The sequence below is a fragment of the Lepidothrix coronata genome, unplaced genomic scaffold (assembly GCF_001604755.1).
Source record: "Lepidothrix coronata isolate B3197 unplaced genomic scaffold, Lepidothrix_coronata-1.0 Scaffold84, whole genome shotgun sequence".
Taxonomy (NCBI): domain Eukaryota; kingdom Metazoa; phylum Chordata; class Aves; order Passeriformes; family Pipridae; genus Lepidothrix; species Lepidothrix coronata.
Window position 1 is genome coordinate 3,011,158 of NW_016690264.1, and position 26,114 is coordinate 3,037,271.

At 45.1% G+C, this 26,114-nt stretch overlaps 2 protein-coding genes and 1 long non-coding RNA gene across 3 annotated transcripts in view; 1 reads left to right on the plus strand and 2 right to left on the minus strand.

Annotated features, from left to right (window-relative positions):
- The window catches only part of ARIH2 (ariadne RBR E3 ubiquitin protein ligase 2), a 31,982-nt gene extending 31,595 nt beyond the window's left edge, over nucleotides 1–387 (minus strand). The window contains exon 1 of the mRNA XM_017820597.1: nucleotides 276–387. The gene's annotated coding sequence lies outside the window, so the exon portion shown is untranslated. The remainder of the gene's footprint in view (nucleotides 1–275) is intronic.
- On the plus strand, nucleotides 50–11,652 carry SLC25A20 (solute carrier family 25 member 20). The gene is made up of 9 exons (XM_017820598.1): nucleotides 50–409; nucleotides 1,058–1,150; nucleotides 3,098–3,225; nucleotides 5,349–5,439; nucleotides 6,407–6,524; nucleotides 7,677–7,749; nucleotides 8,362–8,471; nucleotides 9,826–9,950; nucleotides 10,458–11,652. Exons 1-9 carry the CDS (start codon nucleotides 305–307, stop codon nucleotides 10,518–10,520), a joined length of 906 nt encoding a protein of 301 aa, XP_017676087.1. The 5' UTR covers nucleotides 50–304; the 3' UTR covers nucleotides 10,521–11,652.
- On the minus strand, nucleotides 8,473–25,414 carry LOC108500082. Its single transcript, XR_001875752.1, has 5 exons — nucleotides 25,243–25,414; nucleotides 18,715–18,853; nucleotides 17,458–17,669; nucleotides 12,626–12,774; nucleotides 8,473–8,573 (listed from the first exon to the last, which is right to left on the minus strand). It is a non-coding gene; the product is annotated as an uncharacterized LOC108500082 (long non-coding RNA).
- Nucleotides 25,415–26,114: the final 700 nt, after the last annotated feature.

Consider the following 26,114-nt stretch of genomic DNA (forward strand, 5'->3'; position numbering starts at 1 on the left):
CACTGCGGACGGGCGGGGGGAACCGGCCCCGCGCCCCCGGGAGCGGCGCCGGCCCCCGGCGCGGGCTCGGCCGGTGGCAGCGCCCGGGGACAGAGCCCGGTGACCGCGCTCGGGGATAACGCCGGGGAGCGACCCTTCGCACCGTCGCGGTTCCGCCCGCCCCGGGCCTGCCTCCCGGCGTGCCCCGCACTGGGGTAAAGGTCGCGGCGCCGAGGGGCGGCACTGGCTCGGCGGGGACGCAGCGCCCCGGCCCCGGTCCCGGCCGCGCTCCTCACCCGGTCCCGTGTCCTCGCCCACCGCCGCCATGGCGGAGCAGCCGCAGCCCATCAGCCCCCTGAAGAACTTCTTCGCCGGCGGCTTCGGGGGCGTCTGCCTGGTGTTCGTGGGCCACCCGCTGGACACCATCAAGGTGAGACGGTGCGGGGCCGGGGGCTGGACGGTGCTCGGTGCTGTGCGGGGTGGCCTCAGGCGGACTACAGCTCCCGGCAGGCACCGCGCGAGAGCGGCGCGGGGACTGCGGCGGGACTACAGCTCCCAGCAGGCATCGCGGGGCTGAGCTTCCGGTGCGCGCCGCGGGAGGCGAGGCTGGACGCGCCTATCGCAGCAGGGCGCCCCCTGGCGGCGCGGAGGCCGCGGGATCCCCTCAGTCCCCTTAGGTTTATAGTGAAAAATCGGGAAAAGAGCGTCGTGTTCCCGCCACTGGAAGGGGTTGGGAGCGGGGATGCTTCCGCCGGCCCCGTGCTGCGGCGGGGCCCAGTACCCCTGGGCCAGGGGGAGGCCAGGAGTGACCCTGTGGGGGCACAACTGAGATTCAGAAGGAGCTGGGTTTGTCGTCCTAATGTCACCCCAGCAATTAATTAGTTCAATACATTAACTATTCAATACATTAAAATTCAATCTCTTCTCTTCTGTAAAGGGCTAAAAGGATGTCAGTCTCTCTGTTGATACCTTCAAGGCCAGTCACAAAACATACTCTGTAATGGTCAGAGGTGTTCTCTGAATCAAAGTTTAGACAGTAATATTTAATAAAGTAACATTTTCCTCTCCCTCTCACTAGGTCAGACTGCAAACTCAGCCTAAGCCACAGCCTGGCCAGCCCCCACTCTATTCTGGGACCTTTGACTGCTTCAGAAAGACTCTTGTTGGAGAGGTACTGTGACACCTGCCAAAAATATCAGTTGTTCCTGTATGTCTCAGGAATGGAGTTGTGTGGGAGTGTTTTCCCCCCAGAGACCATACAATTCTTGGGTTATCAGTTGAATTGACTCTAGTTAAAACTTTTTAAGCAGATTACAAAACTTGGGGAATGCTTAGCATCCATGTGGCCCAGGTACATGTCTCTTTGTTTTGCTAAGAAATGTTTTTGATTCAAAAGAGCATGATATTAGTATCTGAGAGTATAGGCTGGAGTGAATGTTGGCAGTTGTTTTTTGGCCTTATTGTCTTTGGTGGAATCTTGCTGTCTTTGTTATTTGGAGTCATCTCTGAAAATCCTGAAATAGCTAATGACTTTTGTGTATACAACTAGTACTTTTACTTTCTTCTATAAAGTGTTATGTCATCTATAAGAAGGCAGAGGATCATTAATTAATAGATTTTTTTTCTCTTTTTCTTTTTTTGAGAGCAGAGGATCAAGTAAAGAAGTTTTGTCAGCCTTCTTCAGAAGGTGGACAGTGCTTTTCACTCCTAAATCATATATATTATGTGATTGAACTAGTCTGTTTTGTTTTTAGAAGGGCACACAGCCTTGATTGAAAGTTTTTAAGTGACACAGAGCTCAGTTTTCTGTTTTGTAAGTTTTCCTTGCAGCTGTTTACCCATTGGTAGCTATTTGGAAACAATGGCTGTGCCTGAAGTCTAATTTCTAACCGCTGGATCTCGTTAGGTAACTCTCTGTTAAATGAAAGATCTGCCTCATATCTGAAATCTACTTTCATTGTGGTATTAACAGGTTGTTATATAACCAAAGTAAATCTTGCTTCCCTGGTCTCTCCCACAAAGGAGTGGAATGCTGTGCCAGCTCTGAGTCCCTGGCAGTTTTTAACACCCCTGCTGCAGCACAGACGTCAGAGCTGAGCCATAATAATAGCCTTGTGATGGGAAGTTCAAAAGCAGTGCTGCTTCTCCACTCCTACTCAATACTCATCCATTTCTATAATGAAAACTATTAAAACTCTCTGCCACGGTCTTTTCCTTCCCATTGCTCATGGGGAGGTTGAGCAGCAGTGGCTGGTCTCTGTCAGCCAGGTGCAATTTCATTGCAGAGCCAGTTGTGCCTCTACAAACTCAGCACTGGTTTATTGGGGGAGTGGGAAGAAAGGGTTGCACAGACTAGCAAATATTTAATTTGGGCATGTTGCCAAAATTAAGGCAAGTAGAGGAAGTATCTAGGAAGATAACTCTACTTTTTATTAGAAAAAGTTCGATTCAAAGGCAAGAGAAATGAAATAAATGCAACTGCTGGTGTCTGCATTAGGATTTTTTCATGTGTGTAGTCTGTGAAGGGGAACATGAGGAATGTTTAAACATCAGAAATACAATGTGTGGTGAAAAACTTTTGACTTAGGGTAGGAAGGAAAAAATAATTTGCTCTTGAACGCATTCCAAACTGAATTCATGTGGGGAGTGAAGGAATTCAGGCTGCTCTCCCTGGCTCTCCCTTCAGTTAGAGAGTGAATTCAATTCAACATTTTCAGGTTCACTATCGGGATTTGACAACTTATCGATAAAACACAGGTGTATTTTTGTATGTAGCTGAGAGACAAAGTGTTCTCTCTTGACATAATCTATTAGAACTTTTATTCATGTGGCTTTTAACTTCACTTCCTCATACTTGAGATGTATGTACAGGGTGATGGGTGTTGCCATAGAAGGGCATCAGTGGTGCTAGTGTTTCCCAGGAAGGATAATTTCCCTCTGCAGCAGGCCCTGAGCCTCAGTAAACATGTATAACTGCAAATAAACAAGAGGCACCATTATCCCTCTGATCAGTTTGACTGATCCTATCCTGGATTGTCGCCTTCTGCTTCTCAACAAGTTGAACTGTGTGCAAAGTTTATGCAAAACCAAGTAATTCTTGTGATAATGTTTCTTGCAGGGAATCCGAGGCTTATATAGAGGAATGGCAGCTCCTATTGTCGGAGTGACACCCATGTTTGCTGTGTGCTTCTTTGGATTTGGCTTGGGAAAAAGACTCCAACAGAGAAAACCCGATGACGTTTTGACGTGAGTTCCTGAGTTAATCAGGCACTTGGGAAAGGCATCCTGAGGCTGTGGCTGTATTGTCGCATGTTGAGTTGTGGTGTAAATTTGTCTCCTCTCCTAGGTTATAAATATCGTTCTAGAAAATAAAAAACTCGTGTTTTAATGCTTCTGGAAGCGTGGGATTGATAACACAGGCTAAAAACAGACAGTGTGTGGGCAGGTGCGATGCAATTCCCTTTCTACGCAAGAAGGAGCCATTAAGGAATAATTCTGTTTTAGATGAGTAAAGTGAGAGTTATATAATTATTGCCTGCCAACAGTCTTGCTATTAACAGAAACTATGGGAGAAATAACTTCATGGTCAAGCAATCTTGACAACATTCACAGCCCTGAATCTCTTTTCCCTATTAGTTGTGGCTCTTGCTGTCCCTCCATTAGGATATAAGAACAGCCATAGAAGTATTTTACCATTATTTCTGAAAAGAGGTGTTTATGAGCAGCCCTCCTCCCAGGCATGTCTAACCTTCTGGAAAAGCAATGGGAAGCTGAGAAAACTTCATGTGGCTTTCTACAAGCCAGCTTGGGCATGAAGAAAACCCCCTCACCCATGACATACTCCCATAATGTCTTTGCCAAGCTGTGATTTACGGCTCTACAGGAACTGGGCTGTAGCTTAGCAACATTTTATTCCATTATTTGTGTGCTAGGTAGGAGCTCTGTCAGAAAGCAGGAGTCCATTGTGTGGAGCCAGGCGTGGTGGGGTGGGCAGGGGTGGTTTGGTTTCTGTTGGAGCTTTGCCTGTGCAGGAGCTGCCCAGGGGGTGTGAGCACACCTGGCTCAAGCCAACACAGAGCAAGCTCCCTCTGCTCTGGATGGCTGGAGGGAAGCAGTGCTGAGATGCTGGGGCACTGCTCACTTACCCTCTGTTTTACCACAGTGATGTCCTTGTGCAGGAAAGGCTGAAGGGTAAGGCCAGGGAAATAGTCAGGAGTGGACAACACAAGGAAACAAATGGGCCGTGGGCTGATTTCCAGCAGCCTGATCACCTCAGTGCCTTATGTTTTATACACACAATACCAAAGGGAAGTTTTAAGGAGCAAGCTGGGGAAGGGCAGCATAGTTTTTTGGGTCTTTATGTAGAATTCCTCTGAAGTAGAGCAGTGGGAGAGAATGAATAAATAGAGGGTGAACTGTCACTGTGCCCAGCTGTGCTGCACTGTGGGTGCAGACCCTTAGTGCTGTGGTTCTGGGTCAGGCAAGATGGTCATCGTTCGCCCATGCTGATTTTAAAAGGAAGTTGTGGAAGGAAGAAGGAGAGGACAGGCTCATCAGGTTCCCATCTTTTCTGGGGCTGAATAATCCCAAGGTGAGATAGAAAACTCAAAGCTCATTTGTAGCGGGAGGTGCACATGGAGTGGTGAGGGAGATCTGAATGGTCTGGAAGATCTAATGAGAATTTAGGAGTCTTTACTCTTAAATGAGTAAGAACTGGAATAGAATGCCATCTCTTGGGCAAGTGGAGAGAAGCGAGAGGTGTGGAATTCAGTTACAATGAGATGTTAGGTCATCTTACGAGGGGAGGGAGCAGGAGTTTGGATGTAAAAATATGTTTGTGATGGAGAAACTCAGCCTGTTTAAGGGATTTCTAGCATGGATACTTTGTCACATGAAAGCAGGTGCAGAATGTGTGGGATAATGGCAGGTTGGTAGGACAAACTCGACGATGGCAGAGGCTGAAGGAGTGAGAGAGTGAGAGCTTACAGAAGGGAGGCTCCTGGCAGCACAAACAGGAATATGTGTGGAATCTGGGGTCACTGAGAAGAATATGGGAGACTGGAGAAGGAAGAGACTGTTGGGAATAAAAATGAATGGGGAATGCTGTAGCAAAAAATGCACATAACAGTGGAAGAGCTGAGTTGTGGTTGCTGTGGGAACCAGAGCTTTGAATCCTAGAGATCTTAAACGTTTAGGTCTAATTATGCATTGATGAGGCACTTCTGCACTGATCAAAAGCAGAGGATGTGTTTCAAGTTCCACTGCCAAGTTCATGTGGAATAGCATAATCTGATGATGCAGGGCTTTTTCTGCCCTTTGTTTCCTGTGTACTGTGTTGTGTTAGGGTCTTTTCTGTTTCCTTGAGGCAGATATCCTCAGCTGTTTGCTGCTGGCATGTTGTCAGGAGTGTTCACTACAGTAATCATGGCTCCAGGAGAGAGAATCAAGTGCCTTTTACAGGTAAGGCATTGGATGGTGGTAATGGGAATTTAATTTTTGGGGTCTTGTCTTTCCATACAAGGAATTTCTTCGGTTAGTGCATTTACTCTGTTCTGTTTTTTGGCAGGACTGAGACAACTGTCATTTAATGCATCTGTGTCATGAAGAAGCATTAAACAAACTCACTGTGACAGTTTAAGTACACATTCATTGCTCTATTCATTTTACAGAGCACTCTATTCATTTTACATAGCCTTATGCTATGGGGCATTTTATGAGGCATCAGTGGATGCCTCAGTCCACTGCAAAGTATGGAAAAGTCCAGTTTTTCTGAATGAAACTTCTTCTAAAAAAAGTGCTAACCTTCCAGATCATAAGACTCTTTCTGGTGTAAAGATTTTCTGTTACTTTTACGGTTCCCAATACATAGCTAAGGAATGCATTTCAAGACAGTGTTCTGACATTTGGGTGGCTGTTAGCTCCGCACCTCCTCCAGGGTTTTTAAAGTATTGTTGGAAAATGTAAACCCAAACAAGTGAAATGCCATCTTTAGCAGATGTGGGAAGCTTTGCTTATTTCAAAATATGCTGAACTCTGTTAATATGGTGATGAGTGATCACATGTTAGTTCTGACAGACAGGATATTATCATGGAAGCTTTTACACACATGCAAATTGTTTGAATTTCCCTGAACTATTTGAAGAGTACTTTTTGTCAGTGTAGAATTACCTAACTGTTTCAAGTTTACATTGCAGAAAAATAAGGGAGAATCTATTCTCTGCATGGAACAGTAAACATATCCTCAGCTTGAATGTGAAAGAGCTGCTTGAGGAAGCGAGGCAGAGGTTTCATAGGCAGGAGTGCCTGTGGAATGAGTATGTGCTCCTTCCTTGCTGGAAACATGCATACGGCTTTCTAACTCTAGGTGGATGATTGTGCATCAGCCAGAAACCTTCACTAGTCAGAAACTATCACTTTAATCCTTCAGATCCAGGCAGCTACAGGTGAAACTAAGTACAGTGGCTCTCTGGACTGTGCCAAGCAGCTGTACCGCGAGGCCGGGATTCGTGGGGTGTACAAGGGGACGGTGCTCACCCTCATGAGAGGTAACAGACAGAACTGTTCAGATCCCTTCTCGGGGGGGACTGTAGGATAAGAAGTCTGACATGGTATGGTAGATCTCACCATCCCTTTAGCCAGCTGGAAGGGCCATGTCACCCCTTTTTTCTGTTTGTTTTTTTTTTTTTTTTTTGCAGTCTGCAGAGCTACTCCAATGCCTCAAAGGGCCTGAGAAATAAACATGAGATTCTCAGTGAGTGAGGAAGAGATTAGATGACAAGGATCAGAGGGATGTAGGAAGTAATTAAGATCTGAGAAGGCAAGAGGAATGAGAGACTTCAGGAGAGGAGCAGAGAGAACAAAGAGAAGAGAAAAACACAAAAGTGGGCTTTTTTTTAAATTTTCTTCTTTTTTTTTTTTCTCCTTGAGAGAAGGATTGTGCCTGTCTGTTGCTATGTAATGCTGGCTGCTTTAAAAGATGTGATGGCAGCAGTTATGCTTTCTGCCCACTTAAGTCTGGGTTATTTTGAACTAGGATGTCATGACCCCTCTCTCAAATACAACAACAAAGTAATTGTGCCAGACCCTGAATCCTTTATGTGTTTCAGTAATTCCTCCTTTGAAAAGCTGAAATTTCTGTATTTTGTTGTCTTAGTTTAGGAATTTGTTCTATCCTCTGCTTCTCACAGAAGTGTAGCAGCCTGCAGGGTAACTCTGGCAGTGTCCCTAGCCGAAGGCTGGTTCTCCAGTTTAGGCATGAGCTAAGAATGGGCTGTGGGAGTAACTTTAAAAAACCCAAAACAAGACCCATCAACTGCAAAAAAACAATCCTAAAATAGAACCATTAGAACTAATAGTGTGCAAAACTCTTGAAAACTCTGATATACTGTGCAGTAATTAGGACAGTTTAGAGCTGTTTCATCATTAGTCTAATGACCAGCAGACAGGTTACAGCCTGGCTTGAAAGGCTGCTGACATAAAAGATGTTTTCCCAGTTCTTGCCTTGAGCACCTGCTCTCCCTGGGAAAGTTCAGACTCCTCTCTCTAGGGCAGCAGAAGATTTTATTTTGTTTGTAGAAGAGGTTCAGAAAAGGAATCTGGATGTACTTAGTGGTGTTGCTGGGCTGGCATGGGGCTGCTGTGCCTCCGGGCTTCGTTTGGTTTCCCACTCCTCACAGCCTTTGTTGTTTACCCACCAGACGTCCCGGCCAGTGGAATGTACTTCATGACGTACGAGTGGCTGAAGAACATTCTGACCCCTGAGGGAAAGAGGTCAGTGAAATCTCACAGTCATCACTTTCTGGACTTCCCAGACTCTGCTGATTAATCTCCCCAGTTACGAAGACACTTAGAGCAGTATCATCAAAACAAATTAAAAAAAAAAAAAAAAGTTGCTTGCCTTCTGAGTGGAGCTGCTTTGGTCTGGGGTTAACTGACAATTAAAATAATATTCTGAGTTCTCTCAGATTCTAGTTTGGATCTTATTGGCCAAGTAAGGAATACTTAAAGTATATCTTCTTACTTTCAACCCTGTATATGTACAAAATGCTGGGGGGCTTTCTTGGATTTTGGGGGTTTTTTTGTTTGGTTAGTTGGTTAGTTTTGGTTTTTTTTTTCCCCAGAGCATCTGTGTGTGTGCTGAATGAAAAGATTTGAACCTTTAGGGTGGAGTTGGTCCATTTTGCCCACGGGGCTCTAATTGTTAGAAATGTTGCTCAGATACTGCACTCTGTCTGCAGCATTGTGCTGCCTTCTGGCTGTCAGCCAGGCTGTCTTTTTGATTGTCATCTTAGTCAAAACACATGAGTTTGACTTTTTTCCCTTCACCATTTTTTAATTTTTTTTTTCACTTTTCCCTCCCACCCCACCCCGATCCTGCCACAGTGTGAGTGACCTCAGTGTGCCGAGGATCCTCTTTGCTGGGGGCCTGGCTGGCATCTTCAACTGGGCAGTTGCCATTCCACCAGACGTGCTGAAATCCCGTTTCCAGACTGGTAAGTTCCATGCCAGCATGTCATGGCCACACTCAGTGTGGTGCTCCAGGGAATGGAGGGCAGTGATGGAAGATTCCGTCTAGGAAGTAGCATGTCCAAGCGCTGCTTGAGACAAGTTCATGAAAAACCCAAGTGTATTCCCAGCTTTTTACTTGGTTTCCTCACAAATTTTTGGCAAATCAGGCTGCACTTCTCTATTTCTGCCTCCTTGATATATAATGATCCTGGTTTGAGGTACCTGATTTGAAACCTAAGCATAGAACTCTTAATAACAGAACGGAGATTTTGTTACAAATGTAATTCTCTGGGAGGTTTTGTTATTTCACATCAGATATAGTTGTATAAATTGTAGCCTGTGCTATCTGCAGCTTGTAGTAACAGGGTGTGGCTTGTAGGGAACATTGTTTTTCGACTGGCAGCTCTGCTCCTTAATGTCTGTGTCCTAATTATAGTGAGGACGGCCCCAGGCCTTGCACTTCAGCAAGATTTGACAGATTTTTCGTTGGTTTCTCTGAGAGTCCCGTCAATGAATAGTTTTGTTAAGGCTCCTCATAGTCTCTGTGGGCTCAGCTCTCCCCTGGACAGTGACCATTTCTACTGAGTCACAAGTCATGATAATCTAGTGCAGGAAACTTAACAACTACTTCTGTGAGCAATGGCTGCTGTGCTGATCTGGTACTGCACCAAGAGCTGAGAGTGAAACACATCCCAGCGCTGATCCTTGTTCCACTGAGCCAGTCCCCAGTGCTGCCGTGTGGATGATGTGGGTTCGTGGTGGTTCTGTTTAACTGGGTTGGTTTGTGGAGTACCTGTTCAGAGGGCTGGCAGAGGCAGTACTTCCTCGAGCGGTGTCAGGAGAAGGAAGAAATTGTTCTTTGAGCAGAGTAATTTTTTAAAACCACCTCAGCAAATCTGTGTAATATCAACATTAAAACAGCCTGTACTTTTCACTTGAAGTCTGTTGCCGTCCTAAGCTGGGACATGTAATAGGATAATTTTCTGTTTCTTATCAACCAGCTTCATCAGTTTTTATATCTGACATTCCTATCATCTAACTGCAGCTCTTGGAAGAGCTGTGATCAGCAGTGCAAGTAACAGCTCAGACTTCCAACCCTGAGAAAAGTTGTTCTCCTTTCTTTCCTCCCCCAATGACTTGATGATGTAAATTCTTTGGTGATGGTAAGCACCTGTCTCCTGTTTACTGAGCCTTTACTGAGCTGTCTTGTTTGTTTGTTTGCTGTAACAGTATGAACAGTATGAACCTGTTGAAAATCCTGGGCTGTTACATAGGGTACATCCTTCAGCCCTTGTGACTGCCACACGTCTTGGCTAATGTGTTGTGCGTCCCTTTCAGCTCCTGCAGGAAAATACCCAAATGGCTTTAGAGATGTGCTGAGGGAGCTTATCAGGGAGGAAGGAGTTGCATCTCTGTATAAGGGCTTCACAGCTGTGATGATCAGGGCATTTCCTGCTAATGCGGTGAGTACATTGTCATTCTGGGTGGGTTTGGGGGACTCGGCCACTCACAGTGAATGTTTGCCTCCTGTAAAGGACATGACTGGCTGTTTACTCTTGTATCATTTCAGTGAGGTTCTTGTCACTGCAGGCACTTTTGGCTGTTGGTGTCCAGGTTCTAAAAATATACTTTAGTCTAGGAGGAAAAACAAGTAAACCTTTCTCTAAAGCTTTACATTAAACCCTTTGTTGACTTTCTCTGACAGTTTTTCTCTACTGATTTTACATCCATCTGTAGAAAATGCAGTAAGTTTGGACTGGCTTCCCCTTCAGTAAATAATGAGCCTACTGGAGTCAAAGTTCTGCCTTTGTGTAGAGGGATATAGTAGAATTCTTGCCTCTGGTCCGAGATTTTTTTTGTATCCTTCCTCCTTCTGTATCAGCCACATCAGGTGTTCATAGTGCTGCATTTCAAAAACCTTATTTGGAATAGATTTTTAGAATCCTTATTTGTTCTGTTCTCTTTTCCAGGCGTGTTTCCTTGGTTTTGAAGTTGCTATGAAGTTTCTTAACTGGATTGCACCCAGTCTATGAAGACTAGAAAGTCTGGAAATGAGAGAGGAGAAGGAAGAGAGTGCAAGTCTGCCTCAAAGGAATAAATGAATGATCACTTAACATTTCAGGAATGATTGTTTGCCTAATACCTTTTTGCCTTCCTCACATTCTTTAGGTGGTGCTATGTGCCATTCAGAAATGCAAGCTGTAGCTCTGAAACAGAGTTGTTGAGGAGTTAGAGGTGATAGACCATCTTCTGAGCCAATGTACCACGGCAGTAACACTGACAACAGGCAGCTGTCACTGTCACACACGCTACCTTAAGTACTTCCTCATGGAAGAATGGGACACATCTTAAAATGTAATTCTTTATTTACTGAAGAAAAATGTAGCTATTAACACTGAAAAACTTCCTTAAAATAATTGTTTGGCAGCAGGTATTTAACTCTCAGGGCATATGTCAGCAGCTGTACATGCTGGTGTCTGCAAGCAATGTCAGCCAGTGTTCTCATCTCCTGTAGTTTTTCAGTTGTGGCTGTTTCTCTGTTGACAGTGGTTTTAATCTTCTGTGAATGTACAGCAGCAAACACAGAACTCAGCAGGGGAGGCCAGAGCTACGTTTCAGTGGGTTGGGGGGTGTTGCAGGTACCGTATCAGGTCTTGCACACTGATCTTTTCTGTGGAACCAGGACACGAAATGCATCATGCTTAACATTTGTAGTGAGCTTTACTGAGGCAGCCAGTGGGGAAATGTATCTGATTAACCTGAACTTTTCTCTGAAATCCCTCTCTGTCCCACTGAAGATAGCCCAAATGTGATTTCAAAAGTACAGCACGGTTCATAGTGACCCATGATATATTTGATTAATCAAGTACTGTATCCTAGGATTCAATTCTTTACATTGATCTGAGAAAATTTAACAGCAAGATTATCCAAGAGCTGAATATCTCTGACACGAGGGGGACACATTGAAGGGGTTGCTGGCTCTGCAGTCTTGTCTAACTTTATTCTTTCTCCTTTTCCTTGTTTTTCTCTTAATATTATTAAACATAATCCCATTTTCATTTGAGAAATGACTAATACTGAGAAGCAAAAAACAACTTTTAATTTCTTTTGTTTGTGATGCAGTGTTATTGGAACTCAATAAAGCTAACTGCTGCTTGGCTAGAATGTGTGCTCAGGTCCATTTACTTTTTGCATGGTCATACATGCTTAGTTTTGCAAAAGTTTTCCAATTCTTAATTCTGAGATGTAGTTGGGAAATAAGCTGTGTCGTGCTGACTTTGATTGTTAACCCCTTGCCTTTTAGCTTTTGGATTTCTGACATGAGCCCTGGAAAGAAATGTTCTGCACTTGGTATGTTTGTCATACGAGTCCCGGTAGGTTCTGTGTCGGGGTGCAAGTTTTTTACTATAAAGCAACACACTAAATAACACAGCTTGGACCAAATAACACATACTTTGTGGAAAGTACTTGGCATGATCTGTTGGCCTGTACCATGAGGACACAGCTTTCACCTTGGCTTTCCACAGGCAAGGTCAGCCCTGAAAATTTCCCACCCAGTTCTGCTGAGAAACCTTGAATCCCGCTTTCCTTCCCAATTCTTTGGAAGGACCAGAATGGAACCTACCTTCCCCAGAGTCCACATCTTGTGTTTTACAGGGTGGGTGGGGGGTGTGAAATCAATGGGATGACCCCTGATGTGGCAAAATCTCAGCAACTTGGAGCTGTCTCCACATTCTTGCTGCTGCCATACCCACCGCAGCCCTTCCCCATTCCTCATTGCTCAGGAGTTCAGGAGTGGCTGCTGCTCCTCCTCAGTCATTGCTGCTATGGATGAATGAAATACTTAAAGCGTGAACACTGAGCTAATACTGGTTTGGAGAAGTGGTGATTAAAGGGCATGAACCTCTTAAATGGTTTTAATCACAATTTTGGGTTTACTGAAACTAAATCCAAGCTAGTTTCAAGCAGTTCAGGTCTGCTTTAGTGGCTCTGTGCTGCCTCACCATCAAACACTACCCTGTACTGCTCCAGGGGCTGCTTTGGCCCCTTATTGATGCTGAGACTATGATACCTAGAAGCAACTTTCAGCTTTAAGAGATGTTATAAAGCTGGATTTTTTTCCTTCTATTTTACTTACATGTTTCAGAAACACTGACACCTCTTGGGAGGACAGATGTGCCTCTTCTTTCTTGCAATTCCAGACACTGATGCTTAAAGCTGCCCATTCCAGCTGCTCTGTCAAAGGCATCCTGCTGAGCTCCTAACCTCCCTGGGACCTGGGAAGAGCTGAAGCAGAATCCTGGTTGTAAATGCTGCTCTAGGCTGGTTCCTGAGGCAGGTGCCCAGCAGGTGGCTGTCAGGTCTGCCAGGGCGATGGACAGTCCAGAAGGTCCAAAGGCAAGGTCAGAGGTTAGGAAGCCAGCCCAGCAGCTGCTGCTGGCAGGCCACTGGGTCACTTGAGCCACTTGCAGCTTTCCAAGTTGGGCTGCAAAGATTTCACCTCTCTTTCATGACAGAGAGGCAGCTGGAAGGCAGGAGCCGCTCCTCCCCATCTGCCCTGCTGAGGAAGACTGTGATTCCCCAGGCCTGGTGATGAGCTGTGCACTGTGGTTAGTGCTCCCTCCCATGTCAGTCCTATCAGTCTGGAGTGCTGCAGACCATGAAAAACATAATTCTTGAAGACCAAATCAGGGACTAGTAATGCCCTGGATTCAGCTGCTGCCTCTTGCTTGATGCCCAGCACTTATGTTGGCTCTGCTGTCACCAGCTGAGCCCCGCTGGTCGTGGCCTTAAGAAGTATTTGCTCTGGAAGACTGAAATATTCCCCACACTCTCTAATACTTCAGTTGTTGCTAGTAACTATAAACTCTCTTCCTTCTTCCAAACTATCCTTTTAAATATTTTTTTTAAATATTTCTGTTCCTTTTCCCAATTTGACTTATCCTAATTATACTCTTCCCCACTCCAAGGTTTTGCAGAGCTTTGTGTTTTGCATGATAACATTCTGTTGTTTAACATACTTCATTTCATTTGGTGCTTTTAGCTAAGTAAAATATGGCAAAAGACAATCAGGGATGAGGGGCTGCTTTCCATCAGCTGCGGCAGGAGAAGAAGAGATTTGTAAAGGCTCATCAGACATATTTGCTTGCTTGTTCAAAAACTGAAGCCAAGACGCTCTGGAAATGTTTAAAGATCTGCTTATGTCTTTAAAGATTCTGCCATACAAAATTTGCCATTTCTTTGCCCCTGCCATTTCTGTGTGCATCCTCAGAAAAAGAGTTTCCTGCACTCTGAGGACTCTTTTGCTTTCAGAAGCCCAGATTTGCATTCAAATGTTATTTTCTAATTTTCCAGATTGTTGTGGGAATTCAGGCAGTCTATTTGCAATTTAGGGGCACACAGTAAGAGCTGGTACACTAGGTACCAGCAAAGGATACCAATGATATTTGCCTTTATGCTGCTTGTGCTCGTAGCATCTGGTTTTGCGATATCAAAATCAGTGTAGAGTTCCACAATACTTTTGTGCTGTACAAATCCCTGTCCCATTCTGTTTCGATGCAAGTGATTTTTTCAGCAGTGATTCAAGGTGCCTGGAAGTATTCCAGAAGTAATTAATGATAGGTAAATCTTCTGTGCTTGCATTTCTCTGCCCATTGCGTGCAAGTGGCTTTTGTGCACACTCAGCATTGCTATAGTGACAGAAAGGTCCTTGGAGTACCCCTGGCAAGTCAGTCTTGATCACATTTGGCTAATTAAAGGCAGCTGCCTGTTGGAGGCACACACAGTACAGACTCTCCAGTTTGGAAAGGACATTGCAAAGTATATCTTACAAATGGTGAGTAATGTGAAGAGGGTGCATTTACTCATATTTCTCACAGGACAAGACATACAGTGTGTCCAGTGAGGACATCAAGCAACATTTAAAATAAAAGTACATTTTATATCTTGTGCACAATTAAGCTATATAGGTCGTTGCAACTGAATGCAAAAAAAATTATGGAAGAACAGTTTAAGAATTATTGAAAACTGATGGGGCTGCAAAGCCTTGGCACAAGATGTTCCTAAATTGCTGGTTGATGGGAGCTGGTAGAGTGTGCTATGGAAGGCATAAAGAGTGGCTGTTCAGTTCACAGGATGACAGAGGAATTGAGGCTGGAAGGCATCTTTGGACATGGTCCAGTCCAGCCCTCCTGCTCAAAGCAGGGCCCACTAGAGCAGGTTGTTCAGGACTGTGTCCAGCTGGGTTTTCAGTATCTCCAAGGACAGAAACTCCTCAGCCTCTTGGGCCAATCTGCTCTGATATGCAATCACCTTCACAGAAAATCAGTTCTCTCTTATGTCTAAGTGGAATTTCATGTATTTCAGCACCACTGGATCCTGCTGAGGAGAGCCTGGCCTCTGTCTCCTAAACTCCCTCTCATCAGGTATCTATACACCTTGGTAAGATCCTCATGGAGCCTCCTCCAGGCTGAACAATTCCATCTCCCTTGGTCTCCTATTGCAAATGTTCCAGTCCCTCCATCGTCTCTGTGGTGGTTCACTGGGCTGCTCCAGTATGTCTTTCGTGTACTGGGGAGGCCAGGAGCCCAGAACTGGACTCAGCACACCAGTGGTGAGTGCAGGGAAGGACCATCTCCCCGGCCCGCTGGCAATGCTCTTCCTAAAGCAGCCCAGCAGGCTGGTGGCCTTCTTTGCCACAAGGGCACGTTCATGGCCCATGTTCCTCATGACATCCTGCTTCCAACCACAACGTGTGACCACACTGCTGGCATGTACAGGTCATGGACTTAAATGCCTGCTGAGTCAGTGGCTCAGACCCACGTACCCTGTGGCACTGTGCTGGTGTCATTGGGTGTGCTCAGCACCGAAGGGCTTTGACAGCACTGCCCAACTGTCCTGATTGAAAATAGATCCGGCTGCCCTGACAGCTGTGTCCTGGGGACTTTTCCTCCTGACCCAGAGGATGGCAGGGAGACGCCTGCCTTGCAGCCGGGGGCTTCCCAGGAGGGTGGGTGTAGGGATTGCTGGGATTCCTGCCTCCTCTCTGCTCTCCAGGATGCCTTTTGGGTACTCAGATCATGGGCGGCTGTGCTCATTCACAACATTGCGGGCTCTGCGGCCCCAGACGTGGCTCTGTCTGACCCCATTTTACACCACACTTTGTCTTTTTGCCCAGAAGACCCTGCCCTGAGGAAGCTGCCCAGTGAAGGGGAGGAATGGGCTGCCTGATGCTGGGTGCTTGAAATGGAAAATTGTTTCTAATTTAGGGAGATTTGTGTGTAAAACTGAGGACTTTTTCCATTACCTCAATCTGTTAGAATAGTTCTTCAAGTGTTTCTCAAACCTGGTAAAAATGTAAACGTTAAGTGGACATGGGACAGGATTTTTGCTAACATCTTTCTCTGAATTCAGATCCTTCAGTTTAAGCTCAGACAGTTCAGTTTAAGCAGTTTATGATGCACAGGTTCTCCCTAGACATACTAGAAGCCTGGCCATAAAGATCAGTATCAAAGTTGCAGCAACAGGCCATATATAAACTTCACTTCCCTTTGCAGGTGACAGTTTGAGTGTCGATTTGCGGAAGGACACGACACTGTTGCTAACTCTTGGCACTGAGAGTGGAAGCCTGAGATGTTTGTCCGTGCAATGAGCTGACTTCCCTTCTTCACTGGGGACCTAAGCTTGGGCTTCTCCCCCAGCACTGCTGCTGCTCTGGGTCTGAGAAAAGTTGCACACAAGCTCTGGATACCTAAGTAAATGTTGAGCTGCCTGGGTATGGATTTCCCAAAGCTGAAAGCATATCCCTGCAGCAATATTTCTCCTTGGTACTATTTCCTAATACTGTTTCCTAATAGTTATTTATTACTGTCAGCTGCTGGCTCCTTCCTCTCACTACTCATGCCATCAAAAAATTCTAAATTATTATTTAGCTTTGAATGTTTGTCCCAACAGAGGAAAGGCAAGAAAACTAATTCTCTGTCCCTTCACATATTTAATCCCTATGCAGATTTCAGCAGAACCAGCTGAAATGCTGAAAAGGTGTAAAATTACAGCGAGCCCTCCTCCTCCTGGGGCTAAGTCCATGTGATTCAGGAAAGCTCCTGACTGCCTGCATAGACAAATCCTAAAAAAATACTTCCCTCTGAAACATAATCCTCTCGCTCATCCCCCGCCCCTCCCTACCCGCTCACCCTTGACTCCCTATCACTCACTGCCAGGCAATTATTTGCTTCGTTTACTGCCTCCTGGCCGGAGCCAAAGTTCAGGATCTGGCAGTCGATGGCAGGAGATCGCTCGGTGGAGGGAACTCTCTGTTCTCCCAGCCCGACCACCCATTTCCCATCGGAGCAGGCGTGCTCAGCTGCAGGGCACGGCCAGCTTCTGCAGTGTGCTTGAACCCTGGCTCCTGCCGCAGAGCTGCTCCTGGAAAGGAGCCTGAAGCTGCGGTGGGCAGGAGGCTGGAGCAGGGTCTCCTGCTCTGCCAGCACCCCGGGAAATGGGCCGGCACCTGCTACTGCTGGGACGGGGAATGTGTGTGGGCAGAGAGCCCTGGGTTCCTTCCCGATCTCTGTCCTTCCCCACAGCCCCGTTGTCTCCAGGTGGAGGAAGCTGGGCTTTCCCAGATCCATATCTGCTGCCCACCACCACCGCCCCTCCATGCAGGAAAAGCTCCATCGGGACTGTAAAGTTCAGTTTCCTCTGGGCTGGGGTGAATCTGTGTCTGCCAGGGGATCACGGATGAGGCAGAGTGACATGTGTGAAATGTCTGTCTCTCCCGAGATGAGCAATTCCTTGTGATGTTAATGAGTTCTGTTACGATAAATTGTTGGGGTTTTCCCCATTTTCTTCCCCATGGGTCCAGCTCACGGGATGAAGCACCTATACATCATTTTCCCTAAAAGCACAGACTGTTCCTGGCATTTCTCTCATTAATGACCACAAAACACAGCGTGTAGCTGTCCTGCTCACCAGTGTGAACACATCCAGGGATGCTGGAGCTGCCTGCTGGTTTGGGAGTCCAGCCCTTCCCTTCCCAAAGACTGGTCTGTGCTGATCTCTCCCCTTGCTTCATTCCATGCTCCCATTCCGGGTACAGGGGCAGGTGGAGAAGGTCTGCAGGGAAATGTCCCAAAGGGAACTGGATTGTGAAGCATGGGTCCTCTGCCCCAATCCCTCAGCAACTAGAATTTATTACAGCTAAGATTAGTCTCTCTGGAAAATATAAAAGCAGGTTATGTCTCTACGAATGGCCATTGGGCCTCAGACCAAGGGTCTCTCAGCCCAAATCTCTGCCCCCAGTGAGGAGAAGAAGGGGCACAAAGTACCCAGGTTTACCTCCCCAGGGTGCCACCACCAGCTCTGTCATCCACAGCCACACACTGGGATTTACTAGGCTGGAGGCTGTATCCACACCCAGAGCTCCAGGCTTGGTTTCAATACAATCACCTCCCGGACACCTTCTTGTGTTTGGCCTCTACAGTATCCAGTGGCAGTGAGTGGTACTGTTTAATTATGCACTGCTTTGTTTCAGATTGGCTGAATGATGGTTTCACTGGTGTCTCTTAAATCTTGTCTTGTGAAAAATAACGTAAAATTGTTCCACTTCAACTTTCCTGAAATAATTTATAGCTTTCTGGGCCCTTCTCCATTGGGTCCTTTTCCAAGCTGATGTCTTGTTTAATCTCTCCTTGTACAAAGCTCCTGTGCAATGGTCCTCCTTTCCCCTTGTTTTATACCTTTTTCCAATTCTACATTTTGAAATGAAAATATAATAGTTTCTATCAGCCATATTGATATTTTCTATTTTATTCTCTATTACTTTCCTCTGGGCACTGGCACTGCTGGTTAATAAAATGGGTATTGATTACAAAATATGCTTAAAAGTTACTTTATTGAGTAGCTGGCTGATAATCTGTCTTCTACAGGTCCTTCTATAATTAAATTTGAATGATCTGGGAAAAAAATCCAACTTTTACTATATTCACAAAGCATTCTTTGCTGAAGGTGGTGTACACAATGGGAAAGGAAAGGTTTTTAATTTAATCCATGTAGCCTAGCAACATTTACACCATTGATAAACAAGCACTGTTTTGCTGAACAAAAGACCACACGGCCCTTTCTCCATCCTGACTCTGTTGGTAGTGATGGCAAAACTGACAGTGCCCAGCCTGCTGCACTTAGGTTGTCTTCTTGCTTTGTGTCCCTTTTGTTCACACTTCAGCTCACCTGCTAAAGCTTTGCTTGGAATAATGGTAAGATCTTGAAGTGAGGTGTCCATGGAAGATGCTCATCTTGATTTTCGTGTCTAATTTTTCTTTCTGACAGAGCTGATAATCACATTAGTCACATGGCTGTTCTACATTCCCTGAAACAAGATTGCCAGGAACCTTGAAATCTGCGAAATGTTTGCCCATGAGTATTTCCTGAAGGAAGATCTTTGGCAACCGTGTGTCACCTCTGAAATTTGCTACAATTCGACATGGAAGGGGAAGATCTTCCCAAAGTCACTGGTTTCCTGGGATGTCTGTGTTCAGGAATGTGAATGCATTGCCAAACTCACCTGGGTGACCTGGTGATGAAAATGGGAAATCCAGCTTCCTTAGGTACACAGAGGCTTCCAATGGGACATGAAAAATAACTCTGAGATTCATAAACTCTTAGTTCCATGGAACATATGGCCAGTGTGTCATCACTCAGTGACCCAACGCCCCAGGGCAGCTTTGCCTCAGCTTTGTCTGCATCATTTAGAGGAGGAAGGTTCCATGCAGGGGATTTTGTCCACAAGATCTGCCCCAGCCCTTCTGAGCCTTTTCTGTGTCAAATAACAGAAACCTCTCCTGGTGATGTGGCTGAAGGTCCTTTCTCCATGGGAGTGACCTGGCACCTGCCCTGGCTCATCACAACCAGCCTGGGCTCATCGTGTTTAAACCCCGGTCATAAATTACAGCTCGTGTGGGCAGAGATGTGACCCCCTTGGGATTCAAGGGCAACATCCAGCTCAGGCAGAACATGGCACTTTCTAAGACACCATAAAGGGCTACGAGGGAACAAGGGGGTGACATATTTTGGGGAAAAAAGACTAACTTTCACATGGAAGCTTGTTGAACACAGGATGCCAACCCAAGTGCCTCTCAAAATTTTAAATACTTGTGCTCTTGTAAGGTTCTACATTTGACTTTTTCTTATTTTTCTCTGGGATTTCCTTTTTTTTATTCTTTATACAATTAATTAATGTAACAGTTGACAAATTGTTACGTCTTTTTTGTTTACTTCAAAGTATCTTAAGTATAAAAGCTTTTTCAAGTAAGCAAACAGCACTAGTACACATTTTGCTACAATATGTAACCACCTTACTGAAAAAACTGGTTCTCCCAAATTCTCGTATATTAAAAATAATGATCTTTACCACTTGATTTTCATAAGATATCAGATTTTCCTGTCATATGCCATGAAATTAAACTTAAATTAATTCTAAATAGGCTTAAAAAAAAATCTAATCTTAAGAATTTATTTACTATTTAACGTTTTACTTATTCTTGGTGACTCTTTTCTAGGACCTTCTTTGTCCTAAATGATGTTTAAAAGCAACTTATTTTCATAAATAAATAAATAAATAAATAGGTTTCCATTTACTGGAAGCATGGAAGAGTCAACCTCAATGTCTCTTAACTCCTTCCAGTGACTGGAGTATTCATATCCAAAAGAGTGTTCCCTGAGACTTCATCTGGCTAACAAATACTGCTTCTAGGGTTTGGTCATGATTTTCCTCCTGTTCCAGTAGCTCTTGCCTAATCAGTTTCAATATGAATCTAGAGATGAATGAGAAATCTGTTATTCTATATATGTCAGAGGTAAAGTATAACCTCATTTCCCTGAGGGCTGGTTGCCTCAGCAGCCTGGGAGCCTGGATTGCTGATACAGTGAGTGCTTGCTGCCTCCTCTACTTTACCTTCTTTATTGGGTTTTTCCTGTAAAAATATGTACTGCTCAAAATTCCAGCAAAAATTTGACCTTTCCCAGCATACTGGCCTATTTCAAAGTGTATTTTAAACTATTTGCTTTTGACTGTGGGCAGAAGCTGAATCCTGTGATAGGGATAACTGGGAAAGCAACTGTGTCCTTTAATATGAGACACCATCACTTCTCCTTCCTATATTCAGCTTCAGTCTGAAAGCCACTGGTGGAGTGCATGGCTTTCCTCTGCTTGAGTTGCAGAAAACTGCAGCTGGAGCAGACCTGTCAAGTCCGGCACTTGATCAAATACTTTCCTGAATTATGATAACAGATTTTCAGGTTTGTCGTTTTTGCCTTCATTCTTTATTTCTTTGATTGTCAAATATCTCAGTTTAAAGGTAACTAATAATTATTTTGGGTTTTTATAAAGCTTCAGATGTGCTGCTTCGGATGGAGATAATCCCTGCAAGGCAGGGGGCTGCCCCATCCCTGGAGTGGGTGGCAAAGGACGTCTGCAGCAGACAAGGAGGATCATGAGATTGGCAGGATGCTGAGCATCAGAGCCTGGACCAGCTCCCTCTGCATCCCTCCTGTGCCAGGCTGTGGCCCCACTGCCCCCCAGCCAGCCCCCAACCATGGCCAGGCTCTTGGCTCACGCTTGGCTGCCATCCCTGGCAACCCCTGGCTCTGCTTCCCTGGGGGATTCGCTGGCCCTTGCTGCAGCTGGACAAATTCCCACTGTGGGCACCCAGCACTGGCTCCTATTTCCATATTTTTGTATCCTTAAATTTTATTTAACTTCCGCTTTCCTGAACTCATAATGCCCATATTTTTCCACCATGGGAATAGCTCTTCCCAGTTAAACTACCCTTCCTGCAACGTTCCTTCTGAGCACCAGCACTGTCACTGTGCAACGTTCAGACTTGCTAACTCCCAAGAAATCCTCCCATATTGCTTATTCCTCACATCATCAAATCCTCTGTTTTAGCTGCACTTTTGCTACTGCAAGAACATTTTCTATTCTTTTGTCCTTTTTTCACTTTCCAACCCCATTGAATCCCTCATTTGCCATGCATTTTTTTTCAGCAGCTAATTATTGGCTTCTCCCTCTGGACTATTCTTTGTGTGTCTGTGAGACTTAGATTTTGATCCCAAGCAACTGGAATACATTTTCCCCTTGTTTAAAGCCTCTCTGTAGGTAAAAACAATTTTGCAAATTGAAAGGTGATTTAAATCAGCATTTTTTCTGTAGCAGATTTCTTCCTTTTGAGCTCTGCTTTGATTTCCAAAATATTTTTTCTAAAGTTTGGCAGCAAGGTCTTGAGAGAATAGCAGCTTATTGCTTCTGTGATAAACTTTTATCATTTTTATAATTTAATATCCCTGCCACTAAGTGGAAACTTTCCCTGTCAGTCTCTGTGCCTGTTACATAGCCTGGGAAGGAGCAACAACACTTATTCTGTCAGCTCCTAGGACCTCTCAGATTAAACAACTTTGCAATTAAAGTGTTTACATATTACAGCCTCCTCCCTCCTTCCTCATTTCAGGCAATTTCATCAATCAACTGTCTTCTCATTGACTGTTTTTTCTGCAGCTCTCTGGCACTGCTCAGGCCCAGGATGTTTCTCCCTGGTCTGGTCAAACACCATCCCTCACTGTCAGTATCCTGAACCTCCTCCCCACACAGTCCCCATCCTGGGGTCGGGTGGGTCGACTCATTTTTCTCCGCCCCTTCCAGTCCTTTACTGTCTTTGCTGTTACAGTTTCATTTCAGCCCAAGGCCAACCAAAATTGCAAGCCTGAAACACCCTTTCCAATCACACATTTGCAATTTTCAGGATTCTTTGACAGCAAATCTTTCGTAACCCTGTGCTTAGAGTAAACCCTGGTTTAGAGTGTAAATGAAGTGAGTTTACTTGAGATACAAAGCTAAACAGACAATAAATGGCTAAAATAGCTAAATAGAAGGAAAAAAGTCTATTTCTGAGCCAAGCTCCATTTAATGTTGCATCCTCAAATCTAGCAACCGCCTAAGGGTGTTTTCAGATAAAGAGAAATCATCCAGCTTTTGAGGGGGTTAGTGAAGCAATCACAGTCTGACTGGGCTGTCAAACATGCAAAGAAAACCAAGAGCAAACACTGTGCTTCCAGCTCTGATCTGATTTTGGTACTTGCAATGCTGTTTGTAATGGCCATGTTCCTTTGCGTGGGAAATGGCTTGGCAGGAAAACACTGCCAGCTGTGGAGTGATGGGGGCAGATTCACTCCTGATCCACTCTGGGATGCACTTCACTGCCAGAAACAGCTACATTCCCTTCATCTCAGAGAGTTCAAATACTCCGAGGAAAGGAGGAGGTTGAGGGAGACAGGCCTTAATTACATTCTTCTTTCTCGTATGATTAAATATGAACAAAAGAACAACTGCACTGCATATCCCCTGCACTGAGATCTCTCTGCAAAGGCACAGGCAGAGCCAAACTTTGCCGGCAGTCTTCTCGTTTCAACAACAAGCCTGTGTTCCGCACGTCAAAGATTGTTCAGGATGACAAGAGAAATAAACTCTACAAAATCTGAAGAAGGACCTGACTGAGCTAAACCAGACAGAGGGCTTGATTAATAATTCAAAATAGTACTTTGAACACTAAATGGTGTTTCATGTTCCTCTAAGCCGTGGTATAATTCTAGGCTGAATCTTTTCCAACAGGTTTGCGTTAGCTGTGACTCAGAAAAACCACTCCTCTTTAAAGAGGTGTGAAGAGAGAAAGGAAACAGGGGTTTTTTTGCGTGTTGCTTCCAGTTTCTTGCTGACTGCACATTAACCTGAAGGAACTGACATCGCTGACATGAGTTTGAAAGGGAATCCCCCCCCACAAGTGCAGTTAATGTGGAGCATCAGTGTGGGGACCGAGTGGCTCTGAGGTGACATCAGAATCTGAAATGTGTGGGTTTGGGATGCATTCCTGGCTGTCATTTTTCATTTTCTCAGTGTTCTGAAGCAAAAAAAGGTCTTCCTCAAGGCAGTTTGCTTTTAAACATAAGGTGAAACATGGCAGATGAATCCCCTCAACTGGAGGGACCATGTGGTACTGTGCTGGTCTCTGTGCCCCAAACTCCCTTTGCAGATGTTTCTGGAGAGTTTCTTGCCCAGCTGTGGTGGGGAGATGTGGAAAAACCATTGACATGTCTCTTTGATATGGTGTCAAAATGCTGTCAGAATTTTGGGGACTTTGCTGTCAGAATGACTGCTGATGGACTTGACCAAGACGGGTTGTAAAGGATGTTGATGGAGAAGATAAGAAATGTGTTTGATACAGGGAGGAGAAGGAAGACTGAGAAGATCATAGAAAAGTAGAGTGGTGGAAATGATGATCCAGAAAAGCAGCAGAGTTTATTCCAGACAAGAATAAAACAAGACTGCATGCACAGAAGGCAGAAAAAAAGCTAATGTGGTTGAACCACAGAGAATAGGAGGGATCAGATATGTGTTTCAGCTGGGAAAGGGTATGAAAAGGTTGGATCTTTCCTAGATGTGAAAGGAAAATGTGACTCCCAAGGCTATTGATGCAATTACCAGAGTCATTGAGAGAAAAAACAGCAAGAGGTCAGGGGAGGCAGCATCCTTTCAAGGCTAAATGATGCAAAACCACACATTCTGAGAAACATTTCCCACAGCTCAGAAATCCTTTGTAAACATGATTAACCACAGCTCTAATTGTAAGAAGAAAGACAGCTAATGTTGTGTGGAAAATACACACAGAATGGCTGAGAGAGAGTAAGGCCAATGTCAGAAATACAAGGATAGAGCAAGAGCAGGGCTGTAGCTGAAAGTGCAGGGAATGTCTACTTAAAGTCAGATATGTTAACATCATTGAGACACAGCACTGCAGCAGATGGTAATATTTTCAGAGGCAAAAAGTAATGCTAGACCCCCTAGAGCAGGCTCTGTTCTTCTGCAAGAATTAGTGTAAGTCTTAAACAAAAAGCAAAGCACTGCTAACACAAAAAATCAGGATACAGAGGCTTGTGTTCCAGAGATGCTGTCTCTTCAAGGGCTAATTACAGTAGGCAAGAGGTTTCTTAATACAAGAACAGACAATTCACAAGGAATTTACCTATCTTGTGCAAATTCTTCTGTCCTTTACCATCTTCCTGCTTTTCAAATAGCTCTTCAAGTGCTGTGGATAACTGACATCCATTCATCAAACTTCGAACCCCCTCACCTCACCGGCAGTTACACAGATGGCTCCAGTGAAGTCCCCAGAAGGTGTTTGGTACAGATATCTGGGAACACCATTGTGATAGAGGGTCTGTGGGCTCTTGGGAATGTGTCAGTGCTTTCCTGTGGGTTGGGGCTGGTTGCTGGCCTGCCTGCAGACACACAAGTGGGAGGCTCTGTGCTCACAGCATTAACACAGGCATTTGCCTATGTAAATTGATTTTTAATCTGCTGCCTACATGATGCTGGGTACTGAATGTGACACTGGACAACCCTAAAATCCACGTACAAGCTTACCTCCACTCATAGATGCACTGTGTAACACGAGAAAACAACTTCTGATGTTGTGGGATGTTTGCAGGTCCTGATTATACAAACCAAGGACAGGGGCCTCAGCACTCGCTCCCTTCAGCTAATCCCCTCCTACTGACATTATCTTTCTTGCCATCTTATTTCAACACACTAAACGGTGATGGGAAGCTCCTTTGGGCTGTAGTCTGATCTCACCACTTGCAAAGAACCACACACACCAGTCACCTTCTCCTGACCCAGCCCCCGTTGTCAGTGCAGGGTCCTACACTCACCAGGCTCTGGTGAGATGAACCTCTGGGCTCCCATGCTCCCCGAGGCCAGGGCTGTCCTGTTTTTCAGGGGGCAGCTGCTCTGAGTCGATTTAACCCGCCGGCGTTGCCCGCCTGATGTCGCCGAGGCAACGCGGTCCCAGGGGAAGTGGGTTGTGTTGCCATAGCAACGCGATGCTCTCGGCTGCTGCCTCCTTCCATTGACGCCATGGAGGGAAAATTTGGGGTTGATGGAAGCACTGGGTCCTACCGAGGATGAGAAGTTGGGGTGACTGAAGGATCACGGCAAAGACAGACACAAACACCTATTTGTAACTCTAATTATAAGCAGTTGCAATTAAGGGCTCTGGCTGCTGCTGCTGCTGCAGCTTTACCAGTGCCCCCACTAATGCACTGCTCTGAATGAAATTATTTATGTCACATTCCTTTATTACTCATTATCACATGTTTTGCTTTATAGTTACACTATGAATAATCTAAGCAGGACACATCTTAGTGATGCTGTCACTCCTATTCTGGATGTATTGATTCAGCAAGTTCTTTCAACACAGACTCTGACTGTTGAGTATTTTTAAATAACAGAACACTGAAAGGAGAAAGAGGGAAAATATGTGACTGTCCGTAGAAACTGATGACAGCTCCTTTTCCAGAAATGGTGGGAAATATTGATTCACTCTCCTCTGACCTTCACAGAAGAAGTTCAAGGCTGTTTTAGCTCTTTTTCAGCAGGTTTCCTGCTGTTTCAAGGCAAAGATCTATTATTTGCACGTTAGTAGCTTCCACATGCCAGCAAGGACAAGATCCTTCTATGCCACCTATTTCACCAATTCAAGAGAGAGCTCTTTTAGAGCTTATGAGGTATTGAGGAAACGCTG